Below are 15,156 nucleotides of genomic sequence, written 5' to 3'. Positions count from 1 at the left end.
AGTACTGTGGGACCATTTTTAATGAAAAAGTTACTGAAAAGTGGAATTTGTGGGTCCGTCAACAATGTACAAATGCACTGTTCACTGTGCAAAAGTCAACAAATGCGGGCTGAACCAAAAAAAAAAAAAAAAAAAAAGTGAAAACCGCAGAACAAAAACGCAGACGCCAGGAAACGGGCAATCCAAACGGGCACATAGTTTTGTATTTATTTTACTTTTTAATGACACTCTAATGAATGAAGAGTTTTTTTGTCAATTTGGTTACAAAGCATGTGAATATCTTATATATAATCATCTCAAGTAACTTTACTCCACACATAAGGTTAACACTTATTCTTTCTTTGTCTACATTATGCATTAGGAAAGTCAAATGCCATGTTTTATCTCCTCAAAATGCCCATTCCTTTTCAATTTTTTCCTTTCAAAATTAAAGTGTTTTGGTAATAGGTTATACTACGAAATGCATAAAGATAGTTAATTGTCATTAATTATTAATATAGTGACAATAGATAGTTAAGTAAATCAAACTTTTTTACCAATAATTTATTACGAATAACAATCTATTTTCTAAACTATAAGAAATTAAAAATTTTACTTCATCTAAAATTCTATTAGCAAAAGTTTCAAGTATATAATTTAAAATAAATTTCATATTTATTTTGATTGTATATCATTATTTTATGTTTTAAAATGTAAAATTTATATATTACACACCGTGCTCATAAAATGTTTCTCAAATGTATGTATTAATTATATGTCATAACATTAATATGTTTTATAATTTGACTAACTAATTATTAATATAGTTTTGAATCTTTTAATTTATTTACATATATTCTTTTAAGTAAACCGTGCAACGCACATGTCTTTAACTAGTAAAAGATAATAAAAGAAAGCCAATTAATTATATCATTCCTCCTATGTAACAAAGCATAATATAATCACAAATAAAATAATGTGATTTTTTATTGAATATTATGACATAATTAGCATTGATCTATGTTCACTCTGCCACTATCTTATAACTTTTTTTTTTTTAATAAATATTAAGAGGCCATTGGTGTACTAGTGAACCTTGGTAATAGACCAACTTTTTAAGAGGAAATGAAAGATATCTTGCACTGGAGGCCCATGATAATTAAAATTAACAAAAATTATGTTATCTGTTGCATCATATTCTAATATTAAAAAAAATTTTGAAAAATAAATAAACGAAATGTATAAAGAAATATAAATAGGATAAAGAAATCTAATTAATAAATGAGAAAATAAAATTTTAGTATAGCATGTTTAGGAAAGGTAATGTTAATATAAAAGTTTAGACATAGATAAAATAAGATTAAAAAAGAGAGAAAAAAGGTCAGATAAAAGAGAAAGAAAACATATAAATCTATTGTGGGGGCCAGTTAATCAGAAGGTACTGTTAAGGCTGTACTAACTGGACCTATGACCCAATCTGAGGACATTAGTCAATCCGAGGATGTCCAGATAAGATTATAAGAGGAATGGAGTAAAGAGAAAAGTAGAGATAATATGAGATAAGTCCTACAAATGTTCGAGGAGAAAAGCCACCTCGGCAACAAGGGTTCGAAGTCAGTAAGAGTGTCATATCATCATGGACTTACTTCGAAGTTACATCATAACTAAGAGTTGGACATTGGACGAGGGGTAAGAAAGAAGAAAGGCAACAAATATCTTCAAAAAGCTGTTACCTCCGCATTGAATGCCTCCCAACCAACTCTCTGGCCACATTAATGTGAAGGTGATGCCTGAACAGTGGTCAAGCAGCCTTACAGCTACTAGTCGATGGTTCTGGGAGGTGTTGGATGAGACAGGAAGGAGCTCCCAGAATCTAACCCACTCGTGCATGGTAGGGATGATACCAAGATTGTAGTATATAGCATGAGAAGATGCACTAAAAAAGGCAGAGGGGAGGAAATCACGCAATTTTTACGATAAGATTGTGAACTCTTGTAACTCTGCTGATAAACAAGACAATATAATATCATCTCCTCAGGCCACTCCGAGGACAGACTTTCTCATCCTATTTGTGTTTAATAGCCTAAAATCGATAAATTTTATCGTCTTTCTTCTGGAATAAATCGAGTTCTTTCATTCATGCTCTAAAAATTTATTGTTTGGGCTTCTTGGGCTAAAACCCAATTCTATATTGGGTCCAATCCAATTTTAGTCCTTACATCTATGTATATATATATATATTTTTTTTTTCTCTTTGTGTTAGAGAAGGTATTTCTTCTTTTTGGTACAATGTCATAACAATCCTATTTCACATGGACTTAGCTTTACCAATTTTTGATTAAGGCTAACCATAAACTTCCCTAGGTGTGTTTTGAAGTCAAAACTTATAATCTTCTTGATGTAAGTATTGATAATAATTTCTGTAAATTTGTTCTTTTGTATGTTTGTTTTTCTATTACTACTCTTAAACTCCTAGTTGTTTTGCTTTCTTAAATTTTTTTTTATATAAATGTTAGATGTAGTAAAAAAAAAAGAGTAAAGGGGTTGGATAATTTAGTCCTTTTTTTTTTTTTTTTTTAGAATGAATTTAGTCCTATTTAGTTGTTCATTTGCACTTGAATTAATTTTATATGTTTGTGAGATATTATTGTTAAATGGATTTGGTTTATGTTACCTATAATGTATATAATAGAAATTTTTTTATTCTTTACTATTTATTAAAAAAAAGGGTAAGATTTAGGTGCATACTTAAGTGTCGTTTCTTAGGTTGTTTTCTTAAAATTTTGTCATATGCATTTTTTCACTTAGGATAGAAGTGTATTTTTTAATTAAGTAACCACATTGATAAATTTTAAGATGAAAAACTTAAGAAATAACATCTAAGTTATTTTGTCCTAAAAAAATATTTCTTATGTTGTGTGAGCAGGGCTTGTGAGTTGTGAGTATATTTATACAAAAAATATTTTCTATTTCTTTTCTAATATATATATATATATATATATATATAAAAATTATCTTCTCATTTTTTAAACAAAGCAAATGAGTCATCTCTTTCACTTTTCTCACCACCAAAATCAACGAAAGAAAACTAAATTCCTTTTATTGAAGTGTAGGTTTCTGTTGGTAAGTACAGTTTGTAAGAAGTTTCGTAATAATAGTAAAAGTCGACTTGTTGGGTAAATTGTAAGTTCAGTTTCAGCTTTCCTTAAATAATTTCTTTCTCTGTTTTCCTCTTCAACCGACTGTCCCTCTCTCTCTCTTCATCTCATCGACCTTGACAACATGATCCATCCGCATCCTCAAGGTCCTCACTCCTCTTATTCAATACTCTCTGTGAATTCTCTGTTTTTTTTTTTTTTTTAATATTAAATTTATATTTGGTTTGTGTTCAATTTGTGTTTGAGTGATGGGAAAACAGTGGAAAAGGGGGAGAAAAGTAAATTTAATTTCTGGGTTTTTTGTGTTTTCCTGTTTTATTTCTGGAAAAGGGGGAGAAAGCAGTAGCTTGTTTCTTGATTTCTATGTGGAAATCATAATTTTTAGACAACAGGTTTTTATTTTTATTTTTAAAGACTCAATAAAATTCCAAACTTTCAGTTTCGTTTCTATATAAACATTATATTGATAAAGAGGCATAGTTGTTAGTTTGAATTGGTATAATTGATGTCAAAAAGAGGTTTTCTATGAATGTTCTATTCTCCCAGCTCTCATTTTCAATGCTTTCTTCCTAGAAAATGCCAGGATGAGAGAGTTAGCCTTGTTTCTCCAAAAGAATAAAATTTTTCTTGGGTCTTTTTTCTTTCTTTTTATTTATTTATTTTTTTATAAATAAATTTGATAACTTCCCGTCTTACTTTTGAGTGAAAAAAAAAAAAAAAGTTTTGACTTGAACCATAACAGCTAAACAACCAATTACATGGGGAAGTGTATATCCCGTTAAAAATAATTTTCATTTGTTGTTTTGCCAGTTGTTTGAAGAATAATCAGTCTGGGAAGAAAAAGTAAAGGTTGGAAGGCCAAGTTGTTTCAAGCTGCTTTTGAAGTAAGTTATCACTTTACCAACATATTTCCAATGGGTTCAATGAGTACTCAAGAAGCCTCATTGTTGTCATCATCATTCTAGTGCTGTTTTTGTTCTTTGTGTCATTGTACAAAAAAAAAAAAAATGTTTATTCATATGAATCATTGTCATTCTCTCAGAGCATTTATATTTTTAAATAATGCAAAGAATATATTTTAGGAATTGAGTTTGTCCAGCTGAACCCATGAGTTCCTAGCTTAAAAGTTCCTTGCTGTTGATGCAACTCTCTGATATACAACTAAACCTTTTGGACTGCAGTGTTTTGCACTCAGAAGTCTCTAGAATACTGCCATTAGTAAATATAGTTGTTTGCTTATATGCATTAAATTTAACCCAAAGCCTATGTATAATCATTATAGTTAAAAATAATTTTCATTCATTGTTTTGTCAGTTGTTTGAAGAATAATCAGTCTGGGATGGTAAGGGATAAAGGAAAGGTTAGAAGGCCAAGTTGTTTCAAGCAGCTTTTGAGCATTACCACCACTGCTAAAAGCTAAAGATCATTGAGATTTCTTTGTTTTGTGCAATTACATCTTTTTTGTTTTAACAATTTCTATATTTGCTTTCCTTTTCTTTGTAAATCTTTCAGTGTTTCCTATTGTAATGATATTAAATTAAATTTGAAATAGGTTTAGGTGTTTTTAGTTAAACTCTTAAAGAACAAAATGACTTAGATCTATCAAGGCAAGCTGAATCATGTAGTGTTCAATGTGCTAAAATCTTGCAAGCTCTAGACCATTTATTCATTACTTTTGTTTATTTGATTTGCTTTAATATGTATTAGAAAGCATATAACATGTAATCCAGTTATCTTTGAAAAAACAACTATAATTTTTAAAAAGAAAAGTCAGATTATTAGTATGCTGCCAAATCCTACCTAGCTAAGTTGTTGTGCGAAATCCTATTGACAAGGGTTTATGCAATCACTTTGAGTTATACTACGGCCTATGTAATTGTGGAAATCTTGCAAAAGTATACACCATTTTCTCTTCCATAAAATTAATGCAATACATTTTTTTTTTTCAAAATTCAATTGGATTATGTCTGGTGTCTTTGGAAGTGGATTTAATTATTTCCTTTATCAAAGTTTATAGCATTTCATACCTATCAAAAAATTTTATAACATCTCATAAAAATTAATAAAATGCTTGTGAAAAAAAAAATGAATCAGCTGATAAAGTATTGAAACAAGAAGTAATGAGTTTGACTCTCCTTTGAAGGGCTTTCATGTTGATGGGCTGTCACCATATGGTAAGAAAATAGCAGCCTCCTCAGGTCCTTGTCCTTGATGACACAAGCCACATTTCTTTGCCATCTAGCATGGAGCTTCCAAATAATATGACATCATATGGGTCCGATTTACGCTTGGGTCTGCCAGATTTGGGAATTGGCTCAACTTTTAGTGATGGGTTTGATTTGGGTTATTCTTCAATGGCCCAGAACTTTATCAATGATGATGATTCTTCTGACTTCAATTTGTATCCACCATCGAAGAAAATGAAAAAATCTTGATCGAACTTGGAAGAAATATTCCTCCATCTGAAAACAACCTTGAAACAAGTTTCTTCTTCACTGTTTCCATTCGATTTCTTTTGCATTTGATGCCAAGGTATGTCTCCTTTTTAAGTTGCATTGTTTCATTTGCATCTTTGGGTGCTCGTTCATTGGATTGGATACCAACCTAATTTGAATAAGATCTAACACAAAGAAAATGCAAAATTGATGAAAGAAATTAATCATGTGATTTGTTGCTAAACTCTATGTCTTTTAAGGGTAAAAGTTGTTTCCCAAAATTATTCTATAAAAAAATCAATGAAGTTGTAGAAGGCAATGGACAAGTAAAATATTAATAGCTAGTAACCATACAAAGATTTGGATTTGGGCCTAAAATGTATTGTTAAAAATGAAACCAATAGGTTACAGACCCAATGGAACCTCTTTCCACATAATTAAAATATGGAAGATGAGGCTCATCTTCCAATTGTTAGACAAATTATAAAAATAAGCCTTTACATGTTCATCACTTCATTGCATAATCTATCTCTATCACTCTGATAATGAAGTTACTCATACTTCTTGATGGATTTAAAGTTCTAATCCATTGTTGGAGGCCGTATCATTTAGTTTTGTTATAATATGTGAGTATTAGGATTTTGGTCCATTTGTCTGTTACTAGTTACGGGGCCCGAATCAGCCTCTCCACAAAAAAAAAAAAAAAAAAAAAAAAAAAAAAAAAAAAAACCCTTAGGAGTAAAGCTACCTACCAATCTTCTCTTTTAGACCCCACAAAAGTGGGAGCTTTGTGGACTGAGGACTATTTTTTTGGTCTGTAACTAGTCAGCACCAATTTTGAAAATTCAAACTTCAGTAGGCATGACCATATGCTTATGCCATCCACAATTTCATAGAGCAAGAAGTTTTGAAATGGATTTGAATTTGCCGATAGTCGTAGGTTCAAGGTCCTTTGCTTTCTTTTTTAAATTGTTGCTAATAGATTGTCTCAATTTTCATCATCTCGTAGAAATGTTGAGAATTTTAAGTAGATTTCAAATATGACATCTAGTTTGCTATGAAAGATCTCATCTCCATTATGGTTGGAATTGGTGGACAACATATCTTAATTTAAAGAGTGCATGGAAAGGAGGATAATGTTATCTTCTAGGTTGATTAATCAGTAGATTTAGCACTTTGGAATGAATTTGGGAGGTCTCTAATCAGGTGGCAACAACAATTTATTTTGTTAGGACTTATTTGTTGTAATGTTGTTAATAAAGCTCTTTTGTTTTATCTCCTTACTTGGGCATGCTATTTTGTAGCTTTGACCATGATTGGAATGTGTCTTTGCTATTGATTGTTGGACTGCAGTGGTGATTGAAAAACTGAATGAGTAGAACCAAGCTAGGTTATTGTGTGAAATCCTACTAACAAGGGTTCATTTTGTCACTTAGAGTTGGACTCAACCTATGTCATGTTGGAATACTTTCTAGCTTGCAAAAGTATACCAATGTTTTCTCCCATAGATTAATGCAACTAAATTATGTTTAAAATGCAATTGGATTATGTTTGGTGTCTTTGGAAGTGGGTTTAATCGTTTTCTTTATCAAAGTTTATTGGATTTTTATAATAATTGATAACAAGACCCTATGATTTAATAGTTTTTTGACCAATACAAGATGACGTATCATCTTATACTAAAAACTACAATCCTGAATCAATGCCCATTGCCTTCAAATTGCCATAAGATGTAAGCAAATACACCATAAACATATCAAAAATATTCAAACCACCATTTTCCGTATGGCATCTCTTCTGTTTTTATCTTTTCGCCACCTTTTTTGCTATTTCATGTCAAAAAATGTTCACAGCATAAGAAATGATCCCATATCAATTTCAAGTGGTCTTTAAGCATCTTGGCAACCGAACTAACCTCAACCTCCTGTTCCTGAAAATTGAAAGAGGAGTTCATAACACATAATGAAGAAATAAAGGAAAGAGAAAAAGATATCCATCCCAATTTGTATCTATATGCTGTAGTAAAGCATAAGCAATATTAAAGTCGGACTCCTAGTTTGACTAGTAAACTAAAAATCTAATAAGATAATAACTGATAAAACACTAACTTGGAACTAAAGAAAATAAAACCTAAAATACTTAGGATCTCCTATAAAATGCTAGTAAACTTAACTAGATCACAAAAACATTAAATGTATGAATTTATGGATTTGATAGCAAATAACATCTAAGTCATATGAAATAGAACACATAATCTAATGATGTGATGGCAAAATTTAATTTGAAGTAAAGTTATGGAATGGTCCTTACAGGAAAGAATGTAACAAAACAAAATCTAGTTAGACATTTGTTCCTCAATTAGATTTCATGGACTAAGCTCCTTATTCACTTATAATAAGCATCTCAATTATATACGTTACTTACTTGTAATAATGAGACAATGTTTTTCAGCTTCAAATTTATCTCCCTTGTAGCTTCCCCAGTTGAAGTTCTCAAATCATATCGATCAGCATGTCTCACTTTCAGGCTCAATGATGAACTTTTATAATCTTTAGCTATTGTGTGCCAAACCCCCACCACACAATATCTACCTCCAGAAGATGCCTTCCCCAAGGGCCATCTCAACCCACCCTTCACATCTGGATCTAGAATTGCAGAATTAATAAGACTTCTAATGCTTTGGATCTCATCATCCTGGAGAATACATAAATTAGTTTGGTCACAAATTTAAGTCTTAGACTCTTAGGAGAAAGAAATACCATGCTAAAACTATCCCATATGGTAAGATTAGTCCAATTCCAACCCTGTTTTCAAATTTTTTCTTTTTCTAGTTTTTTTCTTTTTTAGTCCAATTGCCTCATACAAAAGAAGATGATAATGTCAGGATCCTTGTAGCTTAGTGCCATTGATTGGTCTCCTTTACAAGGAGAACTAAGGTACAAATCCCACCCCCCCCCCCCCCCACTTCTAGTAACAATTTATCATATATATATATATATTGATGATGATAATAATTCATCCTTCTGACTAAAATACGTAGAGGGAAAAAATTAATATTATGAATCTTAAATTTTCTATCAATAAGGACCATAAAACTTTAAGCTAAACCTAACTTTAGCATGATAAAAATATGTTTTTTTATATTATTTATTTTCACGTGTATACATAGGCATTTGAATGCACACACATGTCCTATGGCTGTAGATGAACCGAGTTATTTATAATTTATAAACAATTTGAGCTCGATTTGGGAAATATCTTGTTTGTGTTTGTTTATTTAGTAAATGAACCAAGTTCAAGCTTAAGTACTCTTAACTATTAAATAAGTCAACTCCAACATAATAATCTGTTTGTGAACAAACTTGAGAGTACAATCATTGATTTAAGTATACATAATATTATATGTTCATGTGTGTATATGTATAAAAGTGTACTTATATAATTATATAAAAAAAAAAAAATTATACTTATACAGACTTGAGAATGGATTGTGTTAGTTTGTAAATAAGTTCATAAGATATGAAGTTATTATTTTTATTACTTATAAAAATGAAGTTATTATTTTTAATTTATTTATAATATAAATAATTCATTTTGTAGTAAAAATTATATACAATTAACTCAACCAATATAATTTTAACTCTAACTAGATTTTTTTAATGCACACCTCTTGCTCTTACTCACTAGCATCTTCTAGTTTGCCGTAAAATAAAGGTTGGGAGACAATTAGGCCGGGTTTTGCTTCACCTCTGCTCAAAAAGTCCAAGGAAAAAGAAAAGGTGCCATCCTTATATCTTGTCTATTGTTGTTTTCCCTAGTGTGTATGTGTGTGTATATATATATATATATATATATTTGCTTTGTTTCTTTACATACTTTGAATAATGTTAAAATTTGAAGGATTATTACTAATTATTTCATCGTATATAATTGTATAAAGCTTTTGAACACACAACTATTATTATTATTTTTCTATCAAACGCTCAATTTCTCACGTGCAAAGCTTGTGATTAAAAGCCTAGTAAATAAATAAACAAATAGAAAATGAGTCAAAATTAAATCTTTAGGTTAGGCGAAACCATTTCCTGACCAAAACTGTTACCTCATAAAAAAAACCTTTTTTAGAAGTCAAGACTAAAACTTGATTTATAGAAGCATTATTCTATTTGCAAATACCAAATTCATGTTCGTCTAGAGGAAACTTTTTGCTGGAAACTCAGGTGGATGTTGGTAAGTTTCTTGCCTGAAGAGACACGTGTCTATGCATAACAATTGAAAATTATACCACATATTTTCTCCTCCGGAAATGGGGGATTCAGACGCATAAAAGCTCCAGCATAAAGATTTCTCCTTGTGTAGTTTTCTTTAAGACTATGTTGATTTGGAAAGATTTTGGGATGAAAATGACCAATTTTTTTGTGAAATAATGTAAAATAACGTAGATGACAGCAAATATAGACATGAAACTTACAGTGAGAGCTCTTAAGGTCCTCTTGGTGGATAGCATCAGCCTTAGGTCTAAGTTTTTATCAAGGCATGATATGTCTATAACCATATGACGCAATGGGTGTAGTTCAATCTACAAGAATGGTGACATTTGAACGTAAGTCTCAAATCACACATAATAAACAATTGGAAGGAAAGTCAAATATACCTAGAAAAAGGGGGAAAAATAAATCAGAGATTCTTTTTCTTTTTCACCAATGCTAGTCCCAAATCCCTCTCTCTCTCTCTCTCCATAATGAATCAAATCCCAAACCTTAAATAGTAAGAAAAATTCCATTTATCCAAAAAAAAAAGGCAGCAACTAGGAGATACTAAACCTCATCATCTTTTTTACTCTATACTTTTTCATGTTAAATTGATTTATTTGTCACGTAAAATTAATAAAACAGGAAGAAAACAAATCATCAGCAACCTGGGTAACAAGTTCAGACCTAAGCATGATTTGAATGCAATGTGCATCAATATTAAGCAGAAAACTTGCCTTACAAAGTTGAAGCCTTTTGTCTTCTTTTATCACACTGCATTTGCAAGAAATAGTTGAATCTGGTAGTGTGGCATCAGACAACTATACAAAATGAGAAAGTAAATTGGGGAAGTCAGTGGCCAACTAAATCAAAAGGCATAATTGTGAATATAATAAGCAGAGGTATTCAGCAAAAGAAATACCTGTACATGGTATAAATCTTTCTCCTCTTCAAAATCAACTTTAATCTTTTGGGCAACTTCTCCCTTAATGTTTTACATATATGAACTAGGAATATTTGTGTAAAATGATCTCCTCAATTTACTCAATGTAGTTTCTGCAGCCAAACCTACTCTTGTAGTTTCTTCGCTGATTGAAGGGCTCCTACATGAGATTTTTTTTTTTTTTTTTTTTTGAGAAATTACATGAGAAAGTTGTAGCTACTTAACTCTTCCAAGTATATTAAAGGGTTCTCTTATTACAAATTTGATATGTGAAATCTTTGAAGTTACAAAACATCAATATCAATACATTCATTACTTCAAACAATTTAGTACAATTTATTAAATGGGATATGAAATGATCCAGATGTTGTTGCCAAAACAAATGAATTGTTTGATCAGTCAATCTATTGACACTCAGATGTGACATTGGATTAATTTGTGCAAGCACATGGATTCTTATCGAAGGCTGAAACCAAAGGGCTCAAATTGCTACTTAGCCAAAATCTAGGGCATCAAATCTATTAGAGAAGTTGCCAATGAGTGCTGGCTTAAATGCTCTCGCCATAAGAATCGGGTGAAAGGTCAAGTTCATGGGTTCAAGACCCATTAGTGCTTATGTTCACTTACCAATACCAAACCAGAAAACAAATAAAGGAAGTCAAAACACCTATTAATCACTAACTGCTAGCAAATACATCCACTAAATAATGGCATTTACAAATCACTATCATTGCATCAGAAATTTTTAACTAAGCCAACTCTTTTAAAGAGAGTACAGGCCTCCTCATAAGAGGAAGTTCAAGAAAGAAGAGGTGCTAGATGTGCTTAAGGAAATACAAGGAGATAAAGCTCTAGGCCAGGATGCCTTGCTTAGTTTTGAGGTAGCAAAGTGCATAACAAATAAGTGTCATCCAAATACTCATGCTTTTGGATTTATCTCACTCACTTCTTTGTGCCAACCTCATTATTTCACATTTTTTTCATTATACTGAATCAGATTTTCATAGGGTGTCCCAAAAAAAAAAAAAAAAAAAAACTACTAACCAAAAACAGCAACTGAGAGAGTAGAATAGAAGCACGACTTACTCATGAAAAAGAATTTTTCCAAATCTAGCAACCAACTTTGGCTTGACATCTTCCAAGTCCAAGATTTCATTTTTGACATTTTCGAAGGAAGAAAGCAAGTCTGACACAACATTTTCTGCTATATACACCCATGGACTCCTCACTTGCTCAACTAACCAAAACCAACAAACCCATTATTAATAATTAGTTACTAAAAAAAATCAGAGCAGAAAAATAGTAACATTTACCTGGATGATTGTTGTTGTTGTTGTTGTTGAACAAAACTAGTGGATTTATTCCTGTTGTTCTCTCAAAAAGCTGCAAGGGAACAGAGTCAACATGTACAGAAGATGGAAACTGGTGATTGTGATCCAAACCAACGGGAAACCATGTGGAAATAGCCTGCTCTGCATACTTATAAACGATCTTTCCACTTCTTTGTGAAAAGGGTTTGGGTGGCAACCTCAAATTAAGGTTTCTCCTGAATTGAGGAACAAGCGATTGTGGGATTGGTGAGGGTCCATTATGCCTATCACTACTACTACCAGCTTCGTATGAGTGACGCTTGTGTGGAGGAATGTAGGCCATAATACCTATGAACTTCTACTACTGCTACTACAAACAAATGATCACTTCAATATTAGTACAATACATGCTTCTCTTATATATGATGAAGACCGATATAAGCCATAAAGATAAACTTGTTTGCTAAGTCCCAACTTTTTTTTCCTGAAACTGAAGTAAGCTGTGGAATTCAACTTATTTCTTAAGTTCCCATATTTTGTTTTCTAAAAAAACATTTTTTTTATGATCATTCATGGGCGTTACTTTTTGTTTTATAATCCCGAATTTAGCCAATCAAAGAAAGTATAAAGTACATATACTTCATAGAGATGAAAAAGGTACATAAACTTCTCCATTAAGAGGTCATTCACAGAGGAGAGAGAAAGTAAGTGTATAAAATAACCAAGTTTATTTTTGCATCTTCAGCTATGTAATCAACAAGTCTATCTTTAGATGTCACTTTAGCAATGTGTGTTGTCATCTACCATGTTGGATTAGCAAATATAGAGGCAGTTTTGGTGTTTTTTGCTACAAGGTAAAACACACACACACTGAACTCCTGTCCCCACTCGACTTTCCAATCCCATACTATGGGCCCATACACGCATTACGCATATTGCTCATCTGTTACAGATGGATATAACCAAAAAATACATTTCGGTGGATCAAGGTCCCACCAAATTTCCTCCTTTCCTCTTATAATCACAAAAAAAATAAAATAAATCTTACTTATCAAAAAAAAATAATAAAATAAAATAAAACTTTCTTTTCACTCTATAACCAGATCTCTTTCTTTTTCTCTCTCTCTCTCTCTCTCTCTCTCTATAGATATATATATATATATATAAAATAAAAAATACCTGTCACCAATTTCAAGAAACCCAAAAGAAGAATCCCATACTGGTTCTTCTTTCTTTTGGTTTCTTCCAAATTCTAACCAACCAAATAGACTGCAAAATTCTAAATCAAATGTGTAATTTTCAATTCCAACATAAATCCACTGCTGCTGCAGGCTTCTTTTCCTTCTACTGCGAGCTGCTGCTTCTTTTGCTGTCGCTTCTTCTCCTCTCATTTTGTGTGTGTGTGTAATATATCTCTTTCTTCTTGTCTTTTAGGTGAAGAGGAAGATGGTTAGTGGAGGGAAAAAAAAAGATATTTGATGGGAATAGGGAAGAAACAGGTGGATGAGAAAAAAGTGAAGAAAAAAAATTAAAATTAAAATAAAAGGTAGTTTGAGCACTATACATGTCCGGAAAATTCCTTAATAAAAATTACAATCGTATTAAAATACAACAAGTTTTGGCAAAATTTTCAAAACAGTTGATAGTTGATTTGTTTTTGTATGTCAAAATAAAATAAATAATAAAATATTATACTAAGATCGACTATAACTAAAAAAAAAATATTTTGAAAATATTGTGACATTTAATTGTATTTTTATACTTTTTAAATTAGTGTGCTATATTTCTTTAGAAAAAATAGTGCTATTGACACCATATTTTTATAATAATTTCATAATAAAATTTAGATAGTAAGTTATTATTAGTTGTTATCTAGACTTATTTGTGAGATTATCATTTTTTTATCTATTATTAACAACTTGTCATATAAATTTTATTATAAAATTTTTGTAAAAATATTGTGTCTATAACCTAAATTAAGAGTGCTAATTAAACTTTTCTCAAAAAAAAAAAAAAAAAAAAGAAGAAGAGGTAATTAAACAAAGAATTCTATATATATATATATATATATATGTATATGTATATATCTTCTCTTTCACCCATTCTTTTTTTTTCTTTTTTTTTTTAACAAAAGTCCAGTCCACTTGTTGGGTAATTGAATTGTCAAACGTTTCAGCTTTGCGTAAATAATAATAATATATCTTTCTACCTACGCCACTCCTACAATTATATCAACATTGCTCTACTATCCACAATTGCTTAAATAATCCCACCAAAGTTTTTCTCTTCAATTGACTGTTTCTCTCTGTCTTTCTCTCTTCAACTCATCGACCTTGACAACGTGATCCATCCGCATCCTCAAGGTCCTGTCTCTTCTCTTATTCATTACTCTCTGTGAATTCTCTGTTTCTTTTTATATATTTTATTTTTATACCCTCCAAAATTTATATTTGTTTTTTGTTCAATTTCTGTTTGAATGATGGGAAATAGTGAAAAAGGGGAGAAACGTTAAATTTAATTATACCTGGGTATTTTGCGTTTTCCTATTCTATATCTGAATTTCTCCTCTTGTAGCTAGAAGTTGTGATTGTCAAATAAATTATTTTTCACTTTTAATACTATTATTGTGTGAAAAGTTAAAAAAAAAAAAAAATATATATATATATATATATAGTGTTTGGGTACCTTTAGCTTCTTTCTTGATTTCTGTGTGGTAATCATAATTTTTAGAGTGGGTTTTTTGAAAGCCTTAGTATATAGGGTCCGTTTTGAATAAACTTATTTTTGTTGAAACTGAAAACAGAAAACACTGTAGCAAAATAATTTTTAAATATGTGAATAATGCCATGCAACCCATTTTTAATATTTTTAAATGCGTGAACAGTGCTGCAACAGTGCATGAACAATGATTTTTGTCTCTGCACAGTAAATTCATGTGCTTTTATTGTTCATGCGCTAAAAAAAAAAAAAAACCGTTGAACGCAGACGCGCAATACAAAGGAGTACTATGTGTTTGGATCCGAACGAACCTGCATATGCATTTTCAGATTTTTTTTTTTTTTTTTTTTTTTTTTTTTTTTT

General features: G+C 30.8%; 1 protein-coding gene and 1 long non-coding RNA gene across 4 annotated transcripts; one reads left to right on the top strand and one right to left on the bottom strand.

The window, feature by feature from the left end:
* Positions 1-3,177: 3,177 nt before the first annotated feature.
* LOC126720456 (uncharacterized) lies at positions 3,178-5,816 on the top strand. The gene is made up of 2 exons (XR_007653410.1): positions 3,178-3,283; positions 5,327-5,816. It is a non-coding gene; the product is annotated as an uncharacterized LOC126720456 (long non-coding RNA).
* A 4,597-nt stretch (positions 5,817-10,413) lies between these two features.
* Positions 10,414-12,621, bottom strand: LOC126720442 (uncharacterized). Of its 3 annotated transcripts, none has more exons than XR_007653391.1 (4): positions 12,079-12,621; positions 11,852-12,002; positions 10,745-10,910; positions 10,414-10,643 (listed from the first exon to the last, which is right to left on the bottom strand). XR_007653391.1 is itself a non-coding variant. In XM_050422959.1 (3 exons), the coding sequence occupies exons 1-3, from the start codon at positions 12,416-12,418 to the stop codon at positions 10,817-10,819; spliced, it is 600 nt and encodes a 199-aa protein (XP_050278916.1). In that variant the 5' UTR covers positions 12,419-12,621; the 3' UTR covers positions 10,426-10,816. The 3 variants fall into 3 exon arrangements, 1 of the variants encoding a protein (XP_050278916.1); XR_007653390.1 differs by having other exon boundaries at positions 10,428-10,643; positions 10,745-10,925; positions 12,079-12,620; XM_050422959.1 differs by having other exon boundaries at positions 10,426-10,925.
* Positions 12,622-15,156: the final 2,535 nt, after the last annotated feature.

This window comes from Quercus robur, chromosome 4 (assembly GCF_932294415.1).
Source record: "Quercus robur chromosome 4, dhQueRobu3.1, whole genome shotgun sequence".
Taxonomy (NCBI): domain Eukaryota; kingdom Viridiplantae; phylum Streptophyta; class Magnoliopsida; order Fagales; family Fagaceae; genus Quercus; species Quercus robur.
Note: the sequence above shows the minus strand (reverse complement) of the source record. Positions and strands in the feature narration are given on the sequence as shown.

What these genes read in the sequence shown, in the direction of transcription:
- LOC126720442 (XM_050422959.1), bottom strand. Translation starts at nt 12,418, where the DNA reads ATGGCCTACATTCCTCCACACAAGCGTCACTCATACGAAGCTGGTAGT. An exon ending in CAACAACAACAATCATCCAG is followed by an intron (nt 12,003 to 12,078) that starts GTAAATGTTACT and finishes GGTTTTGGTTAG; the next exon opens with TTGAGCAAGTGAGGAGTCCA. An exon ending in GGAAAAATTCTTTTTCATGA is followed by an intron (nt 10,926 to 11,851) that starts GTAAGTCGTGCT and finishes AATCTCATGTAG; the next exon opens with GAGCCCTTCAATCAGCGAAG.